Raw genomic sequence first — 23,468 nt, 5'->3', positions numbered from 1 at the left:
CTATAATGGTTAATAAAAGCCCTCATTGCCTTTTCAATAACAGGGCCATCCTCTCTCTTGCAGATGAGTGGAACTTTTTGTTTTATCAGCATCAATCCAGAGAGAATGGGAGGGGGCCTGTGGCCTATTTTGTTCCAATGGTGTGGTTCAGAGACAAACATGTTAGAGACATCATTACGGACTGTTCAGATAACGGTACTGGTTCACAATCCTTTCAGCTTGATAGTTGAGCTAAGAAGTATTCGTTCTATGTGTTTTACTTGTAACATTTCGTTTAATTCTTAGGACAACTATTTGAAGTAGGCGCTATTTGTAACCTACTAAGCAGATGAAAAAACTGTGCCCAAGGGTCCACTGTGCCTTGGTAACCGCTAAGCTCTAGAACTTGTCATATGTAAGGCCATTCTGGAAATCACACAGACCTGCTGTTCAGAAATGCACCATACGGTCTTCGGTCAAACAGGAGTGGGGCATTCATCATGGTCCCACAGGGTTGCCAGATGAAGACAGGATCAAGTTCAATATTATATGAAATGTGCTTACACTAACACTGTCATTGTTTATTTAAAATTCAAATTGAACTAGGTGTCATGAATTTTTATTTGTTGACTATGGCAACCCTATCAGACTCCACCACTTATTAGCCTAGAGTCTTTAGGGACATGATTTCGTCTCTGTTTTGACAACTCTAGCAGCCTATGATCTGTGATTCATTCAGCTAAAACCTACCACAGACACAGCAAGACGTGTGAAATGTCTAATTAAGACGAGACTCTGAAATTGGATTTCATGACTCTAACTCTTACATTGACAGAAGACAAGGAAGGTTCAGATCTTGAGTAGAGGAAATGGTAGGCATCATGGTGGTGATTCCTAAGTATTTCTACCCCATTATGCACCCTAACTCCATCTCCAAACAGGACAGAGTCAGGATTCTCAAACTACTCATAAGGAAACACCACTGAAAAACCTGTCTTTTGTTTCTTTACCCGGTGGTCTCGATGGCCTGTTCCAGATATAACTTACTCAACTTACAGACTAGAGCCTTCCAAAAGTTGCTTTATCTGACCCTGCTTATTCACTGTTCTAGAGTGCTCTGTCTCTTCCAAATTTTTCGTAAACTTATGAAGCTGCTTATTTCCTATTTTATAGCCCCTTCACCTATGATCTCAGGCATGCAGTAAATTGCTATAATAGGCAATTTATACACAGCCTCACTCTTCTATTTTTCCTTCTCTTATAGAAAATAGTTTTTCTCCACCGAGGATTTAGATAATTCAGAAAAGCAAAAAGAAGAAAAATCTCCCATAGTCCCAACCCCAAAGGTAACTGCCAAAAATACATTTTGTTTTGTTTCTTTGCAGCTTTTTTTTCTACATGTGGTTTTCTGATTTAGTTTTCATTGGGAATCTGTCAGCTTTAACATTTCTCTTCTTTGGGCTTCTGTATTCTTATCTGAAAATAAGCATGTTGGACTAGATAAATTTCAAGATCATTTCCAGCCCTATCAGTCTATGCTTTTTGTCTTTGTCAAGAACTTGGAGAACGTTTGTGCTTGCAGTCTATTTTTGTATTGTTAAAGGAAGGGAAGATATTTAAGACAGGTAAGAACATTCTTGGTGGATGCTAGTTGGATTATATCTGGGGTTTTACATTCAATTTTGGGCCATACCACAAACACCGGAAGTCTTCTACGCTATGATAAGAATGTAAAATTGGTACAACCTTTCTGAAAGGCAATTTTATAATATATCAAAAGTCTTAAAAGTTTTCACGTTAATGGATTTATCCTATGGGTAGAAAAATCACTGTTTTAGTTACATAGATATTCATTACAGCATTTTTAATGAAAGCAAAAAAAAGGTGGGGGGGGAAATGTATCACAATGGGCATAAAAAGAATAAATTATATTATAGCAATACAAAAGACTAGTATGCAGTCATTAAAACGACGTATTGAAAGAAGACAGATACAAATGAATACACACAGTATGATTCCATTTACATAAAGTTCAAAAATCCCTATGGCAGTCCTTGAAGGGGGCAGCTGATAGAAAGGAGTGCAGGGGAGCCTTCTAGGTGCTGGTTACTTTGAATTTCTTGATCTGCACGTTAGGAAGATGGGTATGTCCCCTTAGTGAAAATTCGGCAAACTGAACACTTATGATTTGAGTGCTTTTCTCTTTTTCTGTTTCAGTTTAATTACAAAAAAATCTTTAAAAAATTATAAAGATGTATTATTTTTATAAAAATAAAAGGCATCCTTAAGTAAAAAGAAAATTCTGGCCAATTTGTTTTAGGAGAGATTTTGGCTACATGTGTTCAAAGAGACGTGAGAGAGTGGGAAATGATAAAAGTAGAATTTATGCATTCATTCCACAAGTAAATATGGAGAATCCGTGAGCGAAGTACTGTATTTCAGTACTGAGGACATAAAGATGTGAAGACAGTAACTTTCTTTCAAGGCTGTAAGCCTATAAAATAAGAGGAAGATAGATGCTTTTAATCGGATAAAGACATGACTCATAGGAAAATTATATATGTCTTTAAATATCTGAATGTATACAATGGAGGAGAGAAAGCTGATTTGCTCTGTGTTGCTCTGCAAGTCAGGACTAAACTAAATAGCGTAAGTTTTGACAGAGCTTTTGCTGAGTCTTAGGGAGACCTTGCTAAGGACAGTAGCTGGACAACAGAGAGAGACCCTCTCATCTGCAGGGAAGACCAACAGATGCAAGTAGTGCCCTCCACTAGGGCTCAAGGCTAGGATAGTCCCATCCACGTTTATGGACACCACAGTGGGGTATGAGAGAGGAAGGGCGGCATTACTGGGACTTTGGTGGGTAGCCCAAAGGCACTGCTGGGCAGCTCCAGAAGAAGCACTTCAAAAGTGGGGCTGCAGCCTCTGCCCACTTGCCAGGCTATTGTGCTGGTTTCGAGAGTGGACTGTAGACTTCCTGGAGGCCCAGCTTAACTCCACTTTCTCCTACTGCCGTGCACATTGGTGGTAGTTCCATAGAGAAGCATCTTTCGTATATTGTTTTGGTAAGCTCAATCTTATAAGGGATGATTAAAAAATAAAACTTGTTTTTTTAAAAGTCAACCCCACTTTCCCTGCCACCATGAGGAGGCCCACATTAGGATATGCTGTAGAAACACAATTTCTATTTTCCCTTTCATTCTAAAAAATTAAACTTCGTAAGTTTTAAATGGACACATGACTATTTGGAATATGGACTACATTTACAAACCCCCTCTTGTCGGTAAAAGTGTCTTTGTGACCAATGGGATATGAGCAGAAATGGTGAATATAACATTCAGGAAGTATCCTTAAAGAGAATAAGGATGTTCTTCTCCCTCATTTCCTTTTTCCTGTTTAATGGACATAGGACATAATAGCTGGAGCACCAGCAGCCATTTTAAGACAGGAGACTCTGGAGAAGCCTCACAGAAGAATAATGAAATATTTCCTTAATGCGAGTGTTAGAGACTACAACATGTAGACATACAGTACTATGACTGCTAGCACCTAGAGAAATTTCTATCTGTTTAGCCACTGTTATTATTTTTAAAAACTTGCAGCTGAAAAAAATTCACACTGATTCATATTCCAAAGAGGGCTAATTATTATTAGTTATTCCATTATTCATAAGATAGTTACTGCCTTCTAAAAGTTTGAAATTAAGGCTGGATGATTATTCGTCAGTGATGCTCAAGATTCATTTCCTAAATTTGTTGGGGGAATTAAGCTAGACTGACTTCTCTCTGAGCTCTGTGTTTCTCCTGCCAGAGAAGAGTGAGTAAAGTGGGCACAGTCTCTCATTTTACACCTCCCAGTGATATTGTGCAGTGTTGGGGGTAACACTTTCATTCAGGCTTCTTTCTTCTTCAGAAAGGACTTGAAAACAAGGGCACTGATCAGTTAATTTTGTTTGGTCTGAGATACTTCAAACGTAAACCTCTCTAAGTTTTGTACCCACTTCTAGTTTTCCATGAGAACATTAAAACAGAACAGAACAGAACAAAACAAAACAAAACAAAACAAAACAAAACAAAACAAAACAAAACAAAACACAAAACCTGTAAAACTAGAAGGTGAATATGAGATGTGTATGGGCAAATTTATCAAAGGCAGTTTTCCCCTCCTGTGCTTCTTTGCTTGGTCGCCAGCCCTGGACTCTTCTTTGGTCAACATCATTTTTATCACATCATTCCTCAACATCCAGGGTTTCCGTGGTTTGGCCCAACTCCTTCTTGTTCTCGGGCCATGAGAAGCATATTCCTACTGCTGAGATTTTTCCTGAGTTAAAATATATTTTCTTGGAACTCCTCTCTCCCCAGACCTCTCTTAAACTTAGGGGATCCCACCCATTCTCTGAGGCCCTCCTTGGTTCTCGACTTCACCTGACCATTTAGCCATTATGCCTTGTCTTCTCATCCCTGCTAAAACTCACTGAATAGCTTCATCAGTTAATCCTACGCTGTCCTATATCAGTTCTAACGTTTTCATAAGCATCGATTCTTTCTTCATCAAATAGATTATAAACTCTTTGAGGGATGAGGACATTAAAAAATTAAAAACAAATCCTGCCCCATACTTACTGCAGTAATGATGCATAATTCAGACTTTGCTTGCTCTTTTCTTTAATGAGAGCTTAACAACACATTAACCCCAGTCCATACTCTTTTCTTTGAAGGATTGTAACACTCAGTATCACCAATGCGATAATTTGATAATTTGCTAGTAGTTGTTTCGTGTCTTGCTTCCTGGTATCTATGCCAGCTACATAGTGCTACATAGTGGCGGACTGGAACTTAATTCTGATATAGAACCCATGTGCTACCTAACTCAGCAAAACTTACCAAATGCCATGATTGTTTTGGTTTTTTGATGGGCTGGGGCCATGAAGACTTTATGAAGCCTCCATCTTGACCTTTCAGGACCGATCTTATGGCTCATTATTAAAAATGGCCAAGCCCTATGGTTTTACTTTATACCTCTGCTCTTATCATTATGACTCTGAAATAGTTATTCATAGAAGAGAGGTTAATAGATTTATTTCTGACAATGGGTCTTTATTTACCATAACTGAACTTGGGAAACTTGAGGACAGTATATTTATCTGAGATCTCAATGTCTTGCTTTCCAATTCATTCATTCATTCGTTCGTTCGTTCGTTCATTCATTCATTCATTCATTCATTCTAAAGATACATTGAATGTGCACTAAGTGTCAGGTTTCCCACTGCTTAACATTCACCTCTTTTCTTAGCAACAGATACTGGAATGAGGGGCAGTCTCAGAAGCAGTCTCAGCCTCAAAAGCTCCACCAAGACCAAGCTGTGGACTTCCAAGTAAAACAAGCCTGTGTTTGGGCTGCTCTGCCCATGCCAGCCTTCCATGCATTTACTACAAGAGTTAGTTTAAGCAGAAAAATATGTGATTGGACTAAATAGGGCCCTTCCACTTTAACTGAGGTCATTGGGCTAGTGTGGATGGGTGAGTGTGTGGCGCTGACGCGGTGATCGGCTTTCTGGTAGAAGGCATTCCTCAAAGTGTGGGAGAACCATGAGGAACGTCTTCAGAGTCAGGGCCACCAACGACATGTGAAAAAATATCAACTAAGTCACAGAAAACTGTCGTGTTGAAGCCAAATAACTGCACTAGGTTGCAAGAGAAAAGAGTCTTTCATTGCCTTGACTACCTGTTGGTTCATTTAAATATATTTCACTTACAGCTAAATGATGCTCTGAGACTCTTGATTATGGGGCTTACAGCAAAGTGAAAAGGAAACACTTTGGGAATGTGATATTTCAGAAGGCTAAAAAAGTCACTGTCCCAGAATCACTGGCTTGTTATTTTGCTTCACTCCTTAAGGCCAGATATGATCTCCTACAGTAGAGCCTGTGTTATGCTGTTGTAAACAGAAGCAAGAATGTGTCACAAGAGGAAATGGCAGCCTATAGGTAGGTTTAAGGCCAAGGCCTAAGAGATACTTTATCACCCTGATCTCAGCCAACCACAGCTGCTGTAGATGAAACTCCACTTAACAAGTCAGTCCCTTATGGAGTGTTTAATTTTAACAAATGACACCAGAAACAGATACAGGAACTTATGTAACCTCTTCACCTTTGTTATGACTCCCCCATCTTGTAGGTGCCCTTTCCTCATTCCGATTTGCTTCTTCTGATCCCATCCTCGTCCCATTTTTCTTAGGATCCCCTCTTTCTTATTGGTTGTCTCCCCTCACTCAGCATATACTAGTTATAATGATAGCTATTAGTTGTTGAATATTTACCAAGAGCACTGTGACACGTGTTAACTCGTTTTATCTTCACATCAACTCTATGCCTTCGCATCAACTCTATGCCCTCGCATCAACTCTATGCCTTCGCATCAACTGAAGAACAATGGGTATAAGGATGTTGTCCAAGCTCGCACAGCCAGGACATGGGAGAGCTGGGATTTGAACTGGAATAGTTCATGCTCTTAACTAGATAGACTCTCTTTATACAAATGTGCTTGCCTTTCTCGTATTTTAGAGATATTCCACTTTGAACTTTCTTTCCCTGTAGAAACTACCCTCAGTCTTTCCTTTTTCATTCAAGTTTCTTTAGGAAGTATAGTCTATACATATCCTCATTTCTTTACCCAATCGCCCCGACCCCACTGGCTTTACTCCCTTCTGTTCCACTGGAATTATTCTCACCAAAGTCACCAACAACTCTGGTTGCTGAACCCAACAAACAGTGGATTACATTTTATTTAACTTTCCCAGATGGAAACTCTCTCCTCTCTTGCCTTCTATGGCAAATTTTACTATTCACATTCTACTTTCTTCTGTATTCTTTCTTCCTCTGGCTCTGGCCCAAGTGTTTCTTAGACGGCAGGTCTCAGCTTTCCTTTAGCCTCACTCTACCTAAGCTCACTGGATGATCTCTCTCACATACATGGCTTCCCTACCATTGACACCCTAGTGAATTCCACATCTGTAGCTACAGCCAGAACTAGTATTTTGGATAAGAGATTTCAAAAACCTCTTGTTTAGTGGACACTATCTCATAGATGTCCCATAATCATCTCAGTCTTAAAATGTTTAAAACTGAATTCTTCAGCGGCCTCTCAAAATCCATTTCTTCTCCACATTCCATATCTCCTTGAATGGAACTTCTGTCTACCAGCCACTTCTGAGTCGTGCTAACTCCTCTCATTCACCTGTACACACAATGTGTTCTTCTGACTTACTGATTCTATTTCCTAAAATCTCTTGGATCTGTCTCTTCCATTTCAACTGCTTCTCATTCATCTCCTGTATAATCATCTAGATGACCTCCTGACTGGCCTCCCTGTTGCAGCCTAGGCTGCTCTCACTGGTGACAGAGTGCTCTTTCTGAAATCCAAATCTGATGACAAGTGGCTGAGTAAAAGCCTCGAAGGTCCCCCCTGCCACAGGATGAAGTTCACATTTCTTAACTTGGTGTTCTCAGCCTTTCATGCCTTGTACTTTGCCTCTGTCTCCAGCTCTACCTCTCTGCTTCCCACCCTCTCACCTCTGAACCTCTCTTGAACACTTATTCTCTCTCCTTGCTGTGGGCCCACCCTAACCTTCTTCCCACTTAGCATTTGGCCAATTTCTTTTCTTTCTCTGGACTTAGACTTCTCCCCTCCATCCCCATGCCCCTACTTCAGTCTTTCTCTCTATCACTTATGCTTCTGCCATTGCATGTTCCAAGCTGTGTTGTTTGTGCTCTCTCTATAAAATGAGCTCCTTGAGATTACAGGGTGCTGTCTTTCATCTGTGTATGCTTAGGCCTATCTCTTTGCTGATATAGAGTAGAAATTCAATAAATGTATCAAATGAATTAATAAAAGTCACCCAAAGGAATATATATCTAATGGAAGAATTTAATATAATAGCAAGAGAATATATTTTTCATTAGGGGAGTTTAAGCAGCCCCCTTAAAGTCTATATATCCCGCGGCCTAGGCTATTTTTTCCTCCATCTCCATATTAAGCCATTGTTTCAGGTCAATGTGTAGTCAGTGTGTTTCATCCAACCTATAAAGAACATCTCAGAAGCACCAAGCTCCCTCAGCAACATCAGCATCACATTTTTCAACACTTGCTCCTTGTTGCCCAAGGCCCTCTGAAACAATTTTGGTAATGCTTACAAAAAGGGTACCTATGATATGTCTTCTTCATAAGAGATGCAATGTAAATATGAGGAAATCTATGTGTGTTTGCAAGGGGTTCAGTAACGGTTCAAATATTTTTATGGATTCAAAACATTTCCTGTTTTGAAGTTAGTATGAAATTTCACATAATTGAGAGAACACGCTGGGGCACTCAGAGGTCTGTCTCATTGATACTTATTTGATGTCTTATTATTTTGTCTTTGTTTTCAGACATCAATAGCTAGATATACGGGAACAAAATAAAATAGAAAATTGAGGCACTTGTTCAAATAATTGTGGCAAACTCTTCCCTCACCCACTATACTCCTTTTGGTTTCTTCCCTCACCTACCTTTTGGTTTCTTTAGTACATATCCATGTACAGTTATAGAGCATAGACTTTGGAGTCTGAGAAACTTGGTTTGAATCTTAACTCTGTCACTAACGGTGTAACCTTGGGAAAGTTACTTAACTTTTTGAGCCTCCATTTCTTCAACTGTAAAATAGGGAAGAATATGAGTATTGATAATTGGTGTGAAGATTAAATAAGATAATATGTATGAAGACAGCACAGTATCTGGAACACAATAAGTCATCAGTATATGTTAATTTTAATATTGTTATGAGGTAATTAAAATAAATATTTTTGGGATAGAGGATGGAGACTGACTTATTTAATTGCCTTTGCCTTCACTTCTTTAGGGCTATGTCTCTGTTGTACACGCTTCCACTTAAGAAAACAGTTAGCAATGTGTCAATTCATTAACTGCTTAAACTTGGGGTGGACAGACAAAAAATATTATTTTGCCATTTTAAAAGAAATTCAGAGAGCCTAAGGGATTGGATCCATAGAGCTCGAATACAAACACAAGAATTTGGGTGTTCTCTCATCTTCAGTGCTGTGTACTTCTAGAGTCTGTAGCACCTGCCACTGATCATTCTTATTGAGTCTCAGCTCAAGCAAAAGAGGTTTTCAGTGAGTTGAGCCTGGAGATGTGGCCTTTGCTGAGTGAAAAGGCTGAGTACCTAAAACTTCACTAGATGATTGTTTGGTGAGTTAACAGTACTTCCAAAAAGATTTCAACAAATGAGTAGGGAGACAATGTGTGTGAGGGTATGAGGCCTCCATTCACTTTACCCGGTAAAACTCAATGACTGTGTTCTTTTCTTTTTAGCAGTAATTTGTCCTTCTGGATGACTCTTAATTAACTCAGTATCATTCCTCTCTTTGAAGACGTAATTTTAAAAACATGGAAAAAAAAAACCCCTCTTCTGCCATATCATTGTAATAAGGACTGTTTAGTGTCTTTTGAATCTCAGTTCTTTACACACAGTAAGCCATTGATAAAGTCTTAGTAATTTGATCTGATTAAATGAAGAAAATATTTTGTTCTAGTTCAGCATGACTTAGAGTCGTTTTTGCAATAAGGTTTATGTGATTAAGTAGATTCACTGTCAGCACCAAAAGGCCTGCATTTCTCCAACATTAGAAAGACATCCTTGGTTTGTAAATGCATCTGAGGCTCTCTTGGAAAATGGCTCAATATCTCTCTTTACTCTCCCATCCTGAATGGCCTGGGCTTTGAAAATATAGGTGTAAGCCCAGCAGAATGCCAAAGGGCCCCTTAGTGACTGCATCCCTTCAGAAAAAAGAGCTGTGGCAATGACACGTCTGTGTTAGAGCAGGGCTGATGTTTCTCAGCGAGGGCAGAACACAACCTTTGCAGTCAGATGGAAACTTATTCCTCTGTGTGAACCCAGCCTAGCTCATGAGCTGCCTGTTTTCCCTTCATAGTGGAAACTCAGTCAAGTCTAGCCTGAGTTTTCTTAGTCCAATCCAATGATTTCTGGTAATCTTCCTAGCCCAGTTCTGCTACAGACTGAAGGTTTGTATCCCTTCCAAACCGATATGTTAAGTTCTAAAGCCCAACGTGATGGTATTGGGAGGTGGGGCCTTTTGGAGATGATTAGGTCATCAGAGTGGAGCCCTCATGAATGGGATTGGTGCTCTTGTAAAAGAGGCCCCAGAGAACACCCTCGCCTCTTCTACCAGGTGAGGATACAGCAAAAGATCTAGGAGTGGGCCCTCACTAGTTTCTGAATCTGTCAGTGCTTGATCTTGGACTTCTCTGCCTCCAGAACTGTGAGCAATAAATTTCTGTTGTTTATAAGGCACTCAGTCTATGGTATTTTGTTACAACAACCCAAGCAGATGTACATAAGTTGAAAGGTCAGTGTCTATGCCAGGGCTGTTCTCCCACCGCGAGGGTTTTCTTCACCCTTCCTCCGGTCTTGGTTTTCCCCACTGCTGTTGATCCCCTGAGGTGTACCCTTTCTGCTCTCACTCCAGTCCCTGCTTTGGAGTCTCCACTGGGCCTCCTGAGTCATTCCTCTTTGCTCATCCTGACAAGCACCCAAACTTTCCTTTCAGGCATCTCTTCCACCACCAGGTATAGAGAAACATTTGAAACTTTTCCAGACCTGCAAGACCCCAGAGAAACAGGGACTTTCCAGATCCCCTTCCTCACATTTAAGAGGTTATTTGCTTTTAAAAGTGAAAACAAGGCACAAGGGACAAGGCATAAGATCCTCTAAGATCTCCCAAATGCTAAATATGGGGTTTTATATACCTGCTCGCCCCCCACCCCCAATTAACCCTAGAGTGATAGTTCTCAAAGTGAGGACCACAGACCCTATTTTCACTGCAACACTAAGAGGCTATTTGCTTTTCACTGATGGTGCAGAAGCAATGGCTGTAGAACTGCAGTGCAAATCAGGGCAGCAGCATCTGAGTCTGCCAGTCAGGTATTCTTCACCACCGTGAACTCACAGTAAAAAAAAAAAAGAAAGATAAAAAAAGAAAAATGTCACTGTTGCTTAAGAATGCCCTTGATGAAGCAGTAAAAAAGGCTGATTTAATTTCTTTCAACTCTTATGTATATCTCATTGTAATATTTTGTGTGATGAAATGGGAAACACACAAAAGGCACATCAGCACCCCTAGGTATAATGGTTTTCTTGAAGAAAAGCTCCACGTGATTGTTTAAATCTCTTAACCTGTTGCTTTTTTAAATTGAACCCCATTTTAACCTTCTGAAAGACCAACTAACAGATACACTATGGTTTTTCAGACTTGAGTATCTGGCAGACATTTTCTTAAAAAGAAATAAAGCCATCCCTTCAAAGAAAACAACTGGCAGCATTTATTGCAAATGATAAAATCCAAGCTTTCAAGCACCAATCTTTCCCTTACTAGCCAATTATTTAACTCTCTAAAGTCTTATTTGAAAAGTCAGGATGGTGGTAATATTTCATAGAGTGGATACAAACATTAAATAAGATAACATTATAAAGCCCTTTATATAGTGCCTGTTGTGTGTTAAGTATTCAGTACACATAGGCTTTTATTACAGCTGCATTGAGTTAAAACAATCAGATTTGTTATTCATTTTTAACTTAACCAAATAGGTGAGTCGATTGCACTAAAAATGTTCAACCTGAGCCCCAAGGAAATATTCTCTAAAAATTAGACTTATTCATAGTTCTTTAATAATAGGGTAGCAATGAAATGGCAACAGGGCTATAATGAAATAATGATAAGCACTGAAATATTGTTTTGAGCAAAAATTCTTGTTTCTCCAGTTTTCCTCCAGGAAATAAATAGGACTAGTTGTGCAATGGTTAAAAATGCACAGAACGACACAAAAATATCATACAAGTACCTCCCAAAGCTTACTACTTAAAAGCAGTTTATCAGCACGAATGCCAAGGTACACAAGGCCATATGTGTCCCTGATACACTAAAAGTTACAACCATTGAACGATGTCTTGATCATTATGCTATTAGTACCACGCCTCACCTGTGAAGTCAGATGATTTTCCAGATTGAAGCACTTCTACCAAGGTTTTGGATAGGAATTAATGGGAATTCAGGTTATGTTACATTTGGGGCAGAGGCAGGCTATGAAAAGCAGAGAAGGGAAAAAGAAGCCAAATACAATAGATGATAGGAAGATAATGATCAAGATATTTAAAAGAAAGGGTAAAAAGGAGAGAAATGTACCAGAAAAGTTTGTGAAAAACTGTGGGAGCCTGTTAGTGGGATATAATGAGGCTCTTTCTTTAAAGGATATTTTTATATTTTCCGTTTTCAGTAATGATTGAGTCCTAGTCTTACATTTTAGCACAAGTCATATCTCGTGTGTGAACAACCAAAGTCCTTAGGATGGATGACTTTCAATTGTTTTGATCATCAGGCCCTATCCTGTGAGATCCTTTATCTGTCCTTTGGAAGGTATTCCTCTATAAACAGAGACTGAGCTGCTTTCTTTATGAACCAAGAGGTGATATTCACATAACATTCAAACGACCAATTAGGTCCATCCATGCCACTTTTGCTTTGCCTTTGGTCCGCTTTCCCTGAACACTTTTTTTTCCCCACTCAGATGACAGTCAGTGGCTATTACCTATCACCACTTATAACTGTTTTACAAATGAGCAAGAAATAGCACCAGCTTAGGTGGGGTGCGAGGGTAGGGGGAAAGTTGGTATTGTTTGTTCTCAGTGAGAGGGTAGCAGCTACATGGACTGAGGAGCATCTGATTAGGCTCATAATTAATCTGAAAACCATCCTGCCAGAAACAGCTACAGCAGCAACCTGCCTGTCAGTTCCATTCCAGGAATTCCAACTGCTATTTCGGTTGTTATGGAAACTGACCACACTGCTTCCTAAAGAATTCATTATTCTAACAAATATTTGTTGTTCCAGTCCTTATGGGGCATCTGAATTAGTGATGCAGACAGAAGGGATGAAGGAGCACAGAAGAGGAAGGCTGGTGATTAGAGAAGATTTCACAGGGAGTTAGAACTTAAACCCGACCTCGGGGCATGATTAGCTAGGGGAGAAGACATTTCAAGTGAAAAGTTTAGCAAAAGCCAGAAAAATTCAAGAGATGATAATGCAGGTAGGGGCTGTAGCTGAAGAATTTGGGTGTAGTGGGGCATGGGAAAGACACATTGAGGTCAGTAGAGAGAAAGCTTTGAAGCCCAGTCTGAGTTTGGCCCTTTTTGTGGACAAAAGGGAACTAATGGATACTTTGAAACAGGGGAAGTGTGCTTTAGGACTATTAATTTTAGCTTATGACTAAAAGCAAGGATGTCAACCTAGCCTTGGCTAATACTACAGCTCCACTGTTGTTCTGGAAGATGCCAGGACAATAATTTAAAAAATAAAAAATCCAGCCATCTTCTCATATAGACAAAACCACACTTGTTTCACTGAAATCAATGGACTCTTGTTCATTAAAACTCATCAAGACTGCTATGGATGTATCTATAATATCCCAAGTATTTTTACAAGCTAAAATTGATCTGCAATAATACAGCCCCAAAATGCCATTCTGCCATCTGTCAAGGAAGTGTTTAGAACTAAGGCCTTAATTTTCAAAGCAGAGTCCATTAAATACCCCAGAAAAAGAACAATTGTTTTTCCGGATATCACCGTGGCTTTCTACCTTCTATTGCCCAATCAGTGAGCTGCAATCTTTTTAATAGAATAGTGACAGCTCAAGAATCGTCACTGATTTAGACATAAGGTAAAAACTTTTGCTCAGAGCAGCAATTCTCAGTGTGATCTGTGGACCCTTAGGGGTCTCAAGCTTTGTCTCATGCCAAAGATTTTATATTGTGCTATTTGACCTTCTGAAGGGCACAGAACTTAGGAACAGGTAAGCTGAAATCTTTAGTTATGCCTAGACAGATAGAAGCGATATTTGAACAAAGGGCAAATCTGAAATAATATTAATGCTAGAGACAGTAACAAGCACAAAACATGCTATGCTATTTTTAGATGTTGTTTTTCAACCACATTATTAAAAATGCAGATTTCTATGTGATAATAAAGGCTCATTCTTTGAATTCCTGAACATGGAGTTTAAAGAGTCTCTCTCTTCCTAATTTGGTACCTAAGATAAAAGCTAAACAGAAAGTATAATTTACTGTGTCTTTGCCTTAATGCCAAGAAAACTGATTCAAGTTTATGTGGAAAGGGAAACTTTCTTTGAAATTATGACGATGAGTTTCTCTTTAGTAAGGAGGAGAAATAATGCACTTTTCTTTCTGAAAAGAACATAAAATTAAGTGCAATAAGAGTCTATCCAGTTTCCAAGGTTAAGGTCAATTAGAGGCAAGCAGGTCCGAAATAGAACTCAGGTTCAGCTCGAGAGTCGTCACTGCTTTAAGACCTGTTCTTCCTTCTCTCATTTCCCATTAATCCCCTCAGTCGCCCCATCTTTCTTTAGTTTCGTGCTTAAATGTCATTTACACAGGGAAGCCTTCCCTGATCACCCTATAAAAAATACCACTCTTTTCTACATCAAACACGCCACTCAGGTTCTCTGTTTCGGCACTTAGTATGCTTCCTAATTTTGAAATAATAATTTGATTAGTTCTTCTTTTCCTCTAAGATGGAAGCTCTGTGATCCCTGTTCATTGCCCAACATGGGTCCAGCACTCTATGGATGATGGAATGGGGGAGAGAGTCCAGGGTAACAACCCATGCAACTGAGTGGTGAAGGGAGAAGGCCAACTTAGAGTCCTACTTTGTCTATGCTGAAGAGATACAACACCAAAAGTAATATAAAACTTTGTAATGAAAGCAGCAATCTGAAAGCCTCCGGGGGTGTTAACCTAACTAAGAAAGGGTGGGAAAATAGGGTGGGAAATGAATAGCCTTTCCCCCACCCCACCAAGTTGTTATTATTAGCAATTGCATTAGAAAATTTGAGGGCTCTTACTCACCAATCATGAAAATAATTTTACACTTCCTCAAATCTTCCATGAAACCTTTAAAGTAAGAATAATTTAAATTATTGGCTAGAAATACATTTCTGAAACAGTGATTTTACTCATGTTATATAAAAACCAAAACCTTGTAGTTTTTTTTTTTGATAAGAAGCTTGAAGTTGAGTAAATGTGTTAATAAGGCATAATTAAAAGGCATAATTAAAAGGCACCGATGGCCATTTCAGCCACTTTTAGGTAGTAAAACTGATAAGGCATTAAGTAGCATGAATCACAAAGAAAGATAACTTTTAAAAATTATTTAAAATTTTTCCTAAGTGTCTCAGTTTCAAGTTATTTCACATTTTTAAACATTTACCAATCTCTCTTTTAATAAAGAGGTGTTAAGACCCAAGTGGGTAGTCTGGAAGACAATATTATAAAAATTGTTCCTATTCATAGAAAATAATGCTATTTTCCATTTGAGGTATACAAAATTTGCTTTTAAAATACATGTATATAACATGGACAATGGACTAGTGGTTACCAGAGGAGAGGAGGGAGAGGGGAGGGGAAAAAAAAAATCAAATAAATAAATAAATAAATAAATACATAAATAAATAATAAATAAAATGTATATAATAATAAAAGTGAATAAATTTAGAGAAAAATATCAAGTAAATAACATACAGTATAATAAATAGTGTAAAGATGAAGTAAAAATCATGCAGGGGGCAGGTGAAGATTGATTTTGGGGAACCACTGCATTAAGGCAAAGAAATGATTAGAACCTTTGGCCAAATGTGAAACCCTCTAGAGTTTGTGGAGCCTAAAAGATTTTCAGTTGTCATGTGGTGTAGTAGGTAGCCACAAGGGATGGGTAGATAAGAGCTACATTTTGTGGTCCTATTGCCAACTGACTTGACCTAGGCAAGTGACTGCCTTTCCTTGGACCTCAGTTTCTCCATTTGTCAAATAAAAGTGTTGGACCCAATGATCTGTAATGTCTCTTTTAATTCAAATACCTATGATTCTGTGGTTTCCTGCAAATGAACAGGGCCTATGAGGAAATGGCCTCCTTTGTCCCTTAGCCACAATTATGATGCTATTATTGTTGTACGTTGAAGATACCTTCTTAATATAAACCAAAATTTCAAGAGATCTTGGGTGAGAGTGAGGTTACCTGAAAAGATAACCACAGTGAAAAAACTTGATTTGTGAACTTGGGGTCTCTGGAGTCAGAAAAGGGGTCTCTGGAGTCAGAAAATGACAGTGGTTACTGCTTGATTCTGGAAGCAGTGGGGCCTCAAACTAAAAAAAAAGGTTTAGAGTTAGGACCCGAGGACAGATGAAATAGCAGTCCTACCTAAGACTGTTTCAGAGAGGAGCATAGACAAGTAATTCATCATAGTTTTTTTTTTAAGGCCATAGGGCTTTATTTATGAAGATTCGACTTTACATGTGCTCAAGAGTTGAACAGATTGTCTCAAAAAGAGTCAGCAGGCTGCCTACTCAGCTGTGCCAGGGAAGGGTCAGACTTCTGCCCTGGAGGAAAAGTCTTTGGGCAAGCCAAGAACACTGTTGGAGACTTGTTAGAATGCTCTGAAGTTCAGAGTGGGAATCTGTAGAAGCCACTTAGGGAGGTCCTGCTCCAACCTAGAGGCCATCCTGAGGCCAAATGATCATGGTGAACGCTTAAGAAGCAGGCCCTAGGAGAGTGAGAGAAACTCACCATGTTCAAGTCCATCCTCAGACTAGCTAATTTCTGAGCAGCTTAGTCTAACACCCGTGGGGGCAGCAGTGGGACTGGCAGGCCGATTCCACAAACAAGAAGTTTCAGAAAGGTTTCTTTGATGTGCCTAGGCAAAAGCCAGGCAAAGATCCTAAACCAGCAAGATGGGGGCGGGGGGTGGGGTGTGGAGTGTTGTGGACTATGGCAACAAGGGTTAACATTCAAAACCAAGTTTTTAGAGCACCATGCTGGACAAATAAAATAACATCTGAGGCTGAATGCTTCCTTCAGCTGGGCAGATGTGACTGCAGATACAGTAACTGAAGATATTTTTGAATACTTTATTATTCTCGTTAACCCCTATGCTAAGGAAGATACTTTTCAAACTGCAGGATACATTGAATAGACTGTAATATATTACAATGTAGGATACTGTGATTTTTTACTTCATGAAAACTTTGCATGCAGTTTTGAAATAAAGATACTAAAGTTCAAAGATATTTGGTGTTTTTTATTGGAACCTTGGGCCCCTGGGGTGTGCATTCCAGATCCTGGGTTGGGAAGGTTCTTGGAGCAGTCCTCTCAGCGGTAAAAGCCCTGAAGAGTGAGGCAAGACTGGATGGAGTCAGCCCCGAGTGCTTAGTCTAGGTGGAGCTCTGGGCTCTTTTCATGGTTCAAGAAGCACCTGCTTTTGCTTATCCTATGGGTGTGAATTGATTAAAATGACAGGTGGAATGAGAGAGTAGGAGGTTTTTATTTTCCGTCTCGGTGACAAAATTGCAAATTTTACAGTTAAAATGAATTGATAGGACTCTGAATTATACCTCATATCTTATGTAGATGATTAGTACTCTTGAAAGCTAGATCATTCTTCTGACAATTACTTTTTAGTGGAATTGCAGTGGTTCATTTATATATACAATGCTACCTTTTTTTGCAGGAATCCTCTATTAGCTGAGCAAAAGACTCAACTCACCAGAGAGAGAAGGAGAGGGAGGGAGGGAGGGAGGAAGGGAAGGAGGGATAAAAGGAAGGAGAGAATGACAGAGAGGGAGAGAGAGAGAGAGAGACAGAGAGAGAGAGAGAGAAGAGAGAGAGAGAGACAGAGAGAGAGAGAGACACACAGAGAGAGAAAGAATGAAACATGAAGAATAGGGTTAAGGATAGAAGGGGAAGGAGACAGGGAGAAAGAGCTAGAAGCACAGGAAAGAAGTGAATTTGGGATCTTTGGAAGATTTGGGTTTTCATATCGAAGGATGAATTTTTTTTGTTCTTTTTAATTAAAGTGATGCTTCAGTCTCTCTACAGAGTAGCCCATGGTGACTGGAAAATTCCTATGTTATCTGGAGCTTTCTATTGAAGGAAAATACATTGTGCTCTTAACATGTGGGACCAGATGGTCATCTCATGTTCTCTGGACTTCCAGTTTACTTTTATGAAGCTGAGCAACTTTTAATCTGTTTGCAATCTCGGAAGTGGCTATGGTTATTATTATTTTTTTTGTATAATTGTATATTATTCAAGTTTTTAAAAAGTTATTTTTAAAAAATTAATGATAGTATATTCATGCAATGTAGTCATTACAAACTAAGGTTATAGAGAGTTTTTAATGCATGGAAACATGCTTATGATATGTACAAAAATTGGAGATATATTTGCATATACACATGAATTCTCAGCTATGTGAAAATAGGTATATAGACAACACACTGAAATAAAATATACTAGAATGTTAACCATGATTATTTACACATCATAAGGTTTTAGATTACTCTTATTTTCTACTTAAAAAAATCTCCACAATGAATATGTGTTAATTTTATAACCAGGAAAAAAAGAAACTTTATTAGGCAATCAATCAATCCTTATCTAGTTGGAACTCAGTTGATTATTTGCACTTAGCTCATGTTTATGTGCCTTTCCCCATGAATCACCATAATGTCATTTGGTGACTGAGATTTTCACATACTACTATTGCCATTGTCATCAAATGGCACTTTATCTACTACCTCATGTTCATGGATCAGTGCAGGATTAGAGCTAGGGTTGTTTAGAAAGCCAAATCATTTGCATGTATGTGTTCACAGTCAATATAAACATATTTCCATTATAACAACATTTATTACAGTGGAAATGTTAGAAGGCATTTTATCTGAGGCAAACATGAACCTTATCTTTCTTGAACAATTTCAAATCCACATAATTTTATCTATTTTCAGTTCCACGTGTAGCTAATTATGGTTGGATTTAAATTTTTTTTGCAAGACTTTTAACATGACAAAAATTATAAAGCAGTATAATTTGGTTGTTTCTTAGGTTGCGTCCCACTGGTATACTACTACTATACAGGAAAAAGACTGTGTTCCAGGAAATTCAAAGAATGTTTTATTCACGTTAGCTAGCTAGCTCTCTTTACTACAGGACTTGTGGGGACCTTGTTGTGCTATTATATATGTGACTCTTCCAAAGGCAATTGAGTGTTAAGCGTTTCCCAAACATATTTTACCAGAGTATCCTGTTTTCACTGAGTATCTCACGGGTCATATTCTCTGGGGAGTGTGGAAACACATCTCTTAGGCATCCTTTTGTTTCTTTACATGGACCAAGAGGAAAGAGATCAAAAAGTTCTCATCTCAATCATGTTCTCTGGCTAAGGAAAAAGTACATGCTATTGCTAGTATATTATCTCTTCATCAGTGTTTGATAAAAAAGACATGCTCAAAGCCACTAAAATGACAACTTTGATCTGCTCAGGAAAGGAAGCTCACCTCCCGTGGTGTCCTCTCCAAATACGTTTAACTGGTCATCGCCCTGTTTATAAAAAAGTCAAAATATTAGATAATTACACTAACAGGTATTGTGTTAAACTTCTTGCCAACATTAGCATACTTAACCTTCCAAATGCCTCTGTGAAGGAGGCCCTAGCATGATCCACCTTCTGTAGATGAAGAAACTAAGAGTTGAGGAAGTTGCATAAAGTCACATAGTAGTGAGGGACAAGCCCAGATTTAAACCCAGGCTGCCTGTCCCCAGAGTTCATGCTCTTCTTAACTGGTAAAATATCCTGCCTCATTTTCCTGGTGCATAAACTGTCCGTGGTCAGAAAAGTTGATTTCAAGAAGACAAAACCCATCAGTACCTGAAGCTCACTGATAGGTATACTCACAGCTGTTTTACAAACAACTCTGTAATTTAAAGCTGGACTTGGCAAGCCTTCTGTAAAGGGCCAGATAGTAAATATTCTCAGCATTGTGAGCCACATGGTCTTTGTGCAACTATTAACCACTGGCCATAGTTTGCCAATCACTGGAAACTAAGGCACGAAGTAAGGGAGGTTGAAACAATCAGCTTTGATGTATGCCTGCCTTTAAATTTTCCATTTTATTTTTTAAGCAAATGACTGCTCCATTTTTCTTATAGAAGAAGCTATGGTGATCGGGAAAAAAATGCAGAAAAAATTTACGAAAAGGCATTTGGTGAGAATTTTCAATCCCTTCGGTGTCTCTATCTATCCCATTTTCTCACTTCCTCATCCCTTATAGGTAACCACTCATAATTTTTTTTTTGTATCTTTCCAGATATGTAAAAACTGACTTCCAGATATTCATGGATACAGTTGAATATAAATATATAATCTTATTACCACCATTTTGCACACTGAAAGCATACTTACACATCTATGTGTTTATAATTTCAGATTAATCTATACTGTTCTTCCCCTTGCTTTTTTAATTTATTAGTATTTCCTGGAGAACTTTCCATATCAACACAGAATGTTCTTGGTTATACAGTATTCCGTGTGGAAGATGGTACTATAGTTGTTGCTATTGTTTTTAAACAGTCCGTTATAGACAGACCATTAATTTGTTTCTAATCTGAGACCATTTTTGAAAAAGTAGCATAATGAATAAACTTATATAAATGTCATTTCGTACACATACACCTGAGGATAAATCCCCAGGGAGGGGCTGTGAAGTCAAAGAGTAAATGTATTTATAATTTTGATAGATTTTGCTAAATTGTTCTCCACAGAGGTTGTGTCATTTTGCAGGGACAGCCTCTGTCTCACGCTTTACTCCAGCCTCTGGCCTCTAACTCCCTTTGATGTAGGACTCAGTTAAACGAGGTTGCCTGGTTGCATTAAGGTCCCTTGAGGTAAACTGGCTTGAAAGCACTTGGTTTGAAAACAGAGCCTTGTCATTCGTTTTTAGAACATATGCCTTCAGGTCACCCTTACTGCTTGTCTTCTTAGATTTGCCAGTGTACCCAGAGTTATTCCGGGTGAGAGAAGAGTATCTAATGGAGTGGGCATTTAGGCACATACCTACATTAATTAACTCCCTTACATGAATAGAAAAGACTTCAATTATTCCTCAGTGAGCTTCCCCACTCCCCTTCCCTGTTGAAATCATTGCATTTTGGAGCAGGGAGAATAGGGATCATGTAATCCAATCCTACTGTCCCCCTCTCCCATTTTACAGTTGAGGAAAAGATGGTTAAGAGAGGTCACATGGGGGGCCCATGGCCGTGTCATCCATCATATCCTCAGTGAGGTCAGGGTTGGAGTGAGAACCACATCGCCTATCATGTAGCATGGCTCCTAGAGATTTAGTCATGTCAGCTTACTTCCATAGTGGATCTATTACTGTCCCCTGCTCCCCCCGCCAGTGCGCCCAACCCCCAGCTGCTGCTAGGGGCTCACAGCAGTCTGGCCCCTCCCTCAAGCTCGGATGACTCTAGTATAAGTTGTGCTTCAGTGGTCCCCTAGGGATCAGGCCGACCACATCAGGCTGACCAGCTGGGACTACATCCTTGCTCAGCTCCTACCTCTGCCCTATCCTGCATCTATCTACATCTCGTAAGGGCATTCTCCAATAACACACTTGCAAAGAATCCCCACGTCAGGCTCTGCTTCTAGAGAAGCCCACCTGAGACAGGGACCTATATGCAGCAATTATAATGTTTACCTAAAATGCAGGTACATAGAAAGAGTCTCCGTAGACTTTCTGGAAAAGAATTGTTTAATCAGACTCTGCTCATTGTTTGTCAAACAGCTATTAAATATACCCAGGTAATGTTAAGAGGAAACCATTGAGTCTTTTACCTCAACTTTTAATATTATTGTTGAATGATCAGACTGACACCCACCTTGCAAACAAAACAGTGTCAGATCTTTCTTGTACCTGGCTATTATATTTTGGGAGTTCAACTGGGATTAATTTCAATTCATGAAACAATGCACCATGTTATAAAAGGGCCTGTCTGACTTCTATTTGGCTGTATGAGTCTTATCTGTTTTCAGCTATAGCTCTTATTCTCAACCTTCTATTCTGTATGCCCCAAACTTTAAATGAATCCCAGCTTTATTTCTATGAATGCATTGATAGTGAACAGGTTTCTGGAGCATAAATGCAACTGTCATTAGCTCTTCACCAGGAATGTGGCACACCACATTCACTGAAATGAAAGCCCAGGTGAATGGGATGTTTGACTGATGGGTGGTATTTTTTCAGTAATACTCAAAATAAACCTCATGATTCCAATGTAAATCTTTTGTACATAAATTATTCTGGCATCTCACACACACACACACACACACACACACACACAGAGCCATGCAACAACAACAATGACAACAATGAAAGGCAAAGACTTTTGATTTTGTTGAAAAAGATGTGATACAAGCCCCTGGAGGTCCTAAATCTTGTCTCTTTTCAAATGCTAGGTGTATTCTGCATGAAAGCCATTAATTTCAGACTGTCGATTATATACAGAGCAAAATGTTATATAGGCTTAATTGAGAAATATCTGATAAAGTGTTTATTTTCAGTTGCATTATAGCTGCATCTTCAGTGATGTGTACTTTGAGAAAACATAGCCCACTGACTACCAAGTGCCACCCTGTGTGCCTGTGCTTCTTTGTGTCACAGCTTTTACTGTGTTTCCATTCCACCCAGTCAACTCTTTGTCACCTGTGAATCTGAATTGTGTGGTTAGGCTTTGTGGGTGCAGTGAGACATAGATGATCTTAAACTAGGTTTGGGGCGGCATGAAGCCCCAAGATCTGAACAAACTGACACAGAGAGATAGTACAAATATAGGCATAGATTTTATGTAAGTGCCACTTATGACTCACAAACATGGAGCCAAGACACAGCCGGCAATGATATGATTAATACTAGTGAAGGTGGGAAAATTAGCAGCAAAACCACTAAGAAAAAGCAAAATCAAGTTGGCGCATCTTTTTATGCTCCATGTATATGATAACATGTTGGAAATTGATGCGAAAATATCTAGAATCCTGTTGAAGTGACACATTTAGAACCTCAAGATAGGATGTGTGGCTTTATGGGGCAACTACATTTGGGCTACAGATTTGTTCTGATTTCTATCCCTCATTCTCCAGTCAAGCCAGAGTCATAATTAGAGCCAAAACAACTTGCATTCAACTTTATTTCCCTGTGTGGATATGTAGGCAAGAAACTGCTTTTGCAAGCCGGGATTCTGGTGTTATTTGTAAGAAGAGCAGCTAATCGGTGTGTGTATGTGTTTTTCTTTAGGATCAGAACTCCTATTATCACCATGAGGTGCAGGAGAACAGAGTGCTGTGAGTGACCACATGACACAAGGGTAGTGAACGTTCACGGTGTCATATAAATAGAAACAAAGATAGATTCATTTGCTAAGAGGGAATGAAGCTGGATCATGGTGATTTGAAAATGAAATTCTCAAGTTTTACGGGTAAGCTATGAATGAAGTTTTGAAATTTCTTAGATTTTCAGTG

General features: G+C 39.0%; 1 protein-coding gene across 3 annotated transcripts in view; it reads right to left on the bottom strand.

Annotated features, from left to right (window-relative positions):
* The window catches only part of AK5 (adenylate kinase 5), a 195,392-nt gene that overhangs the window by 37,608 nt on the left and 134,316 nt on the right, over window positions 1-23,468 (bottom strand). For all 3 annotated transcript variants that reach the window (XM_015595113.2, XM_025052102.1, XM_006919339.3), the window contains exons 9-10: window positions 19,453-19,495; window positions 14,971-15,015 (exon numbers count right to left, since the gene is read on the bottom strand). In XM_015595113.2, the coding sequence (XP_015450599.1) occupies window positions 14,971-15,015; window positions 19,453-19,495 (88 nt within the window). The remainder of the gene's footprint in view (window positions 1-14,970; window positions 15,016-19,452; window positions 19,496-23,468) is intronic.

Source organism: Pteropus alecto, unplaced genomic scaffold, assembly GCF_000325575.1.
Source record: "Pteropus alecto unplaced genomic scaffold, ASM32557v1 scaffold25, whole genome shotgun sequence".
In the NCBI taxonomy this organism is placed as follows: domain Eukaryota; kingdom Metazoa; phylum Chordata; class Mammalia; order Chiroptera; family Pteropodidae; genus Pteropus; species Pteropus alecto.
This window is presented reverse-complemented; position numbering and strand designations above follow the sequence as displayed.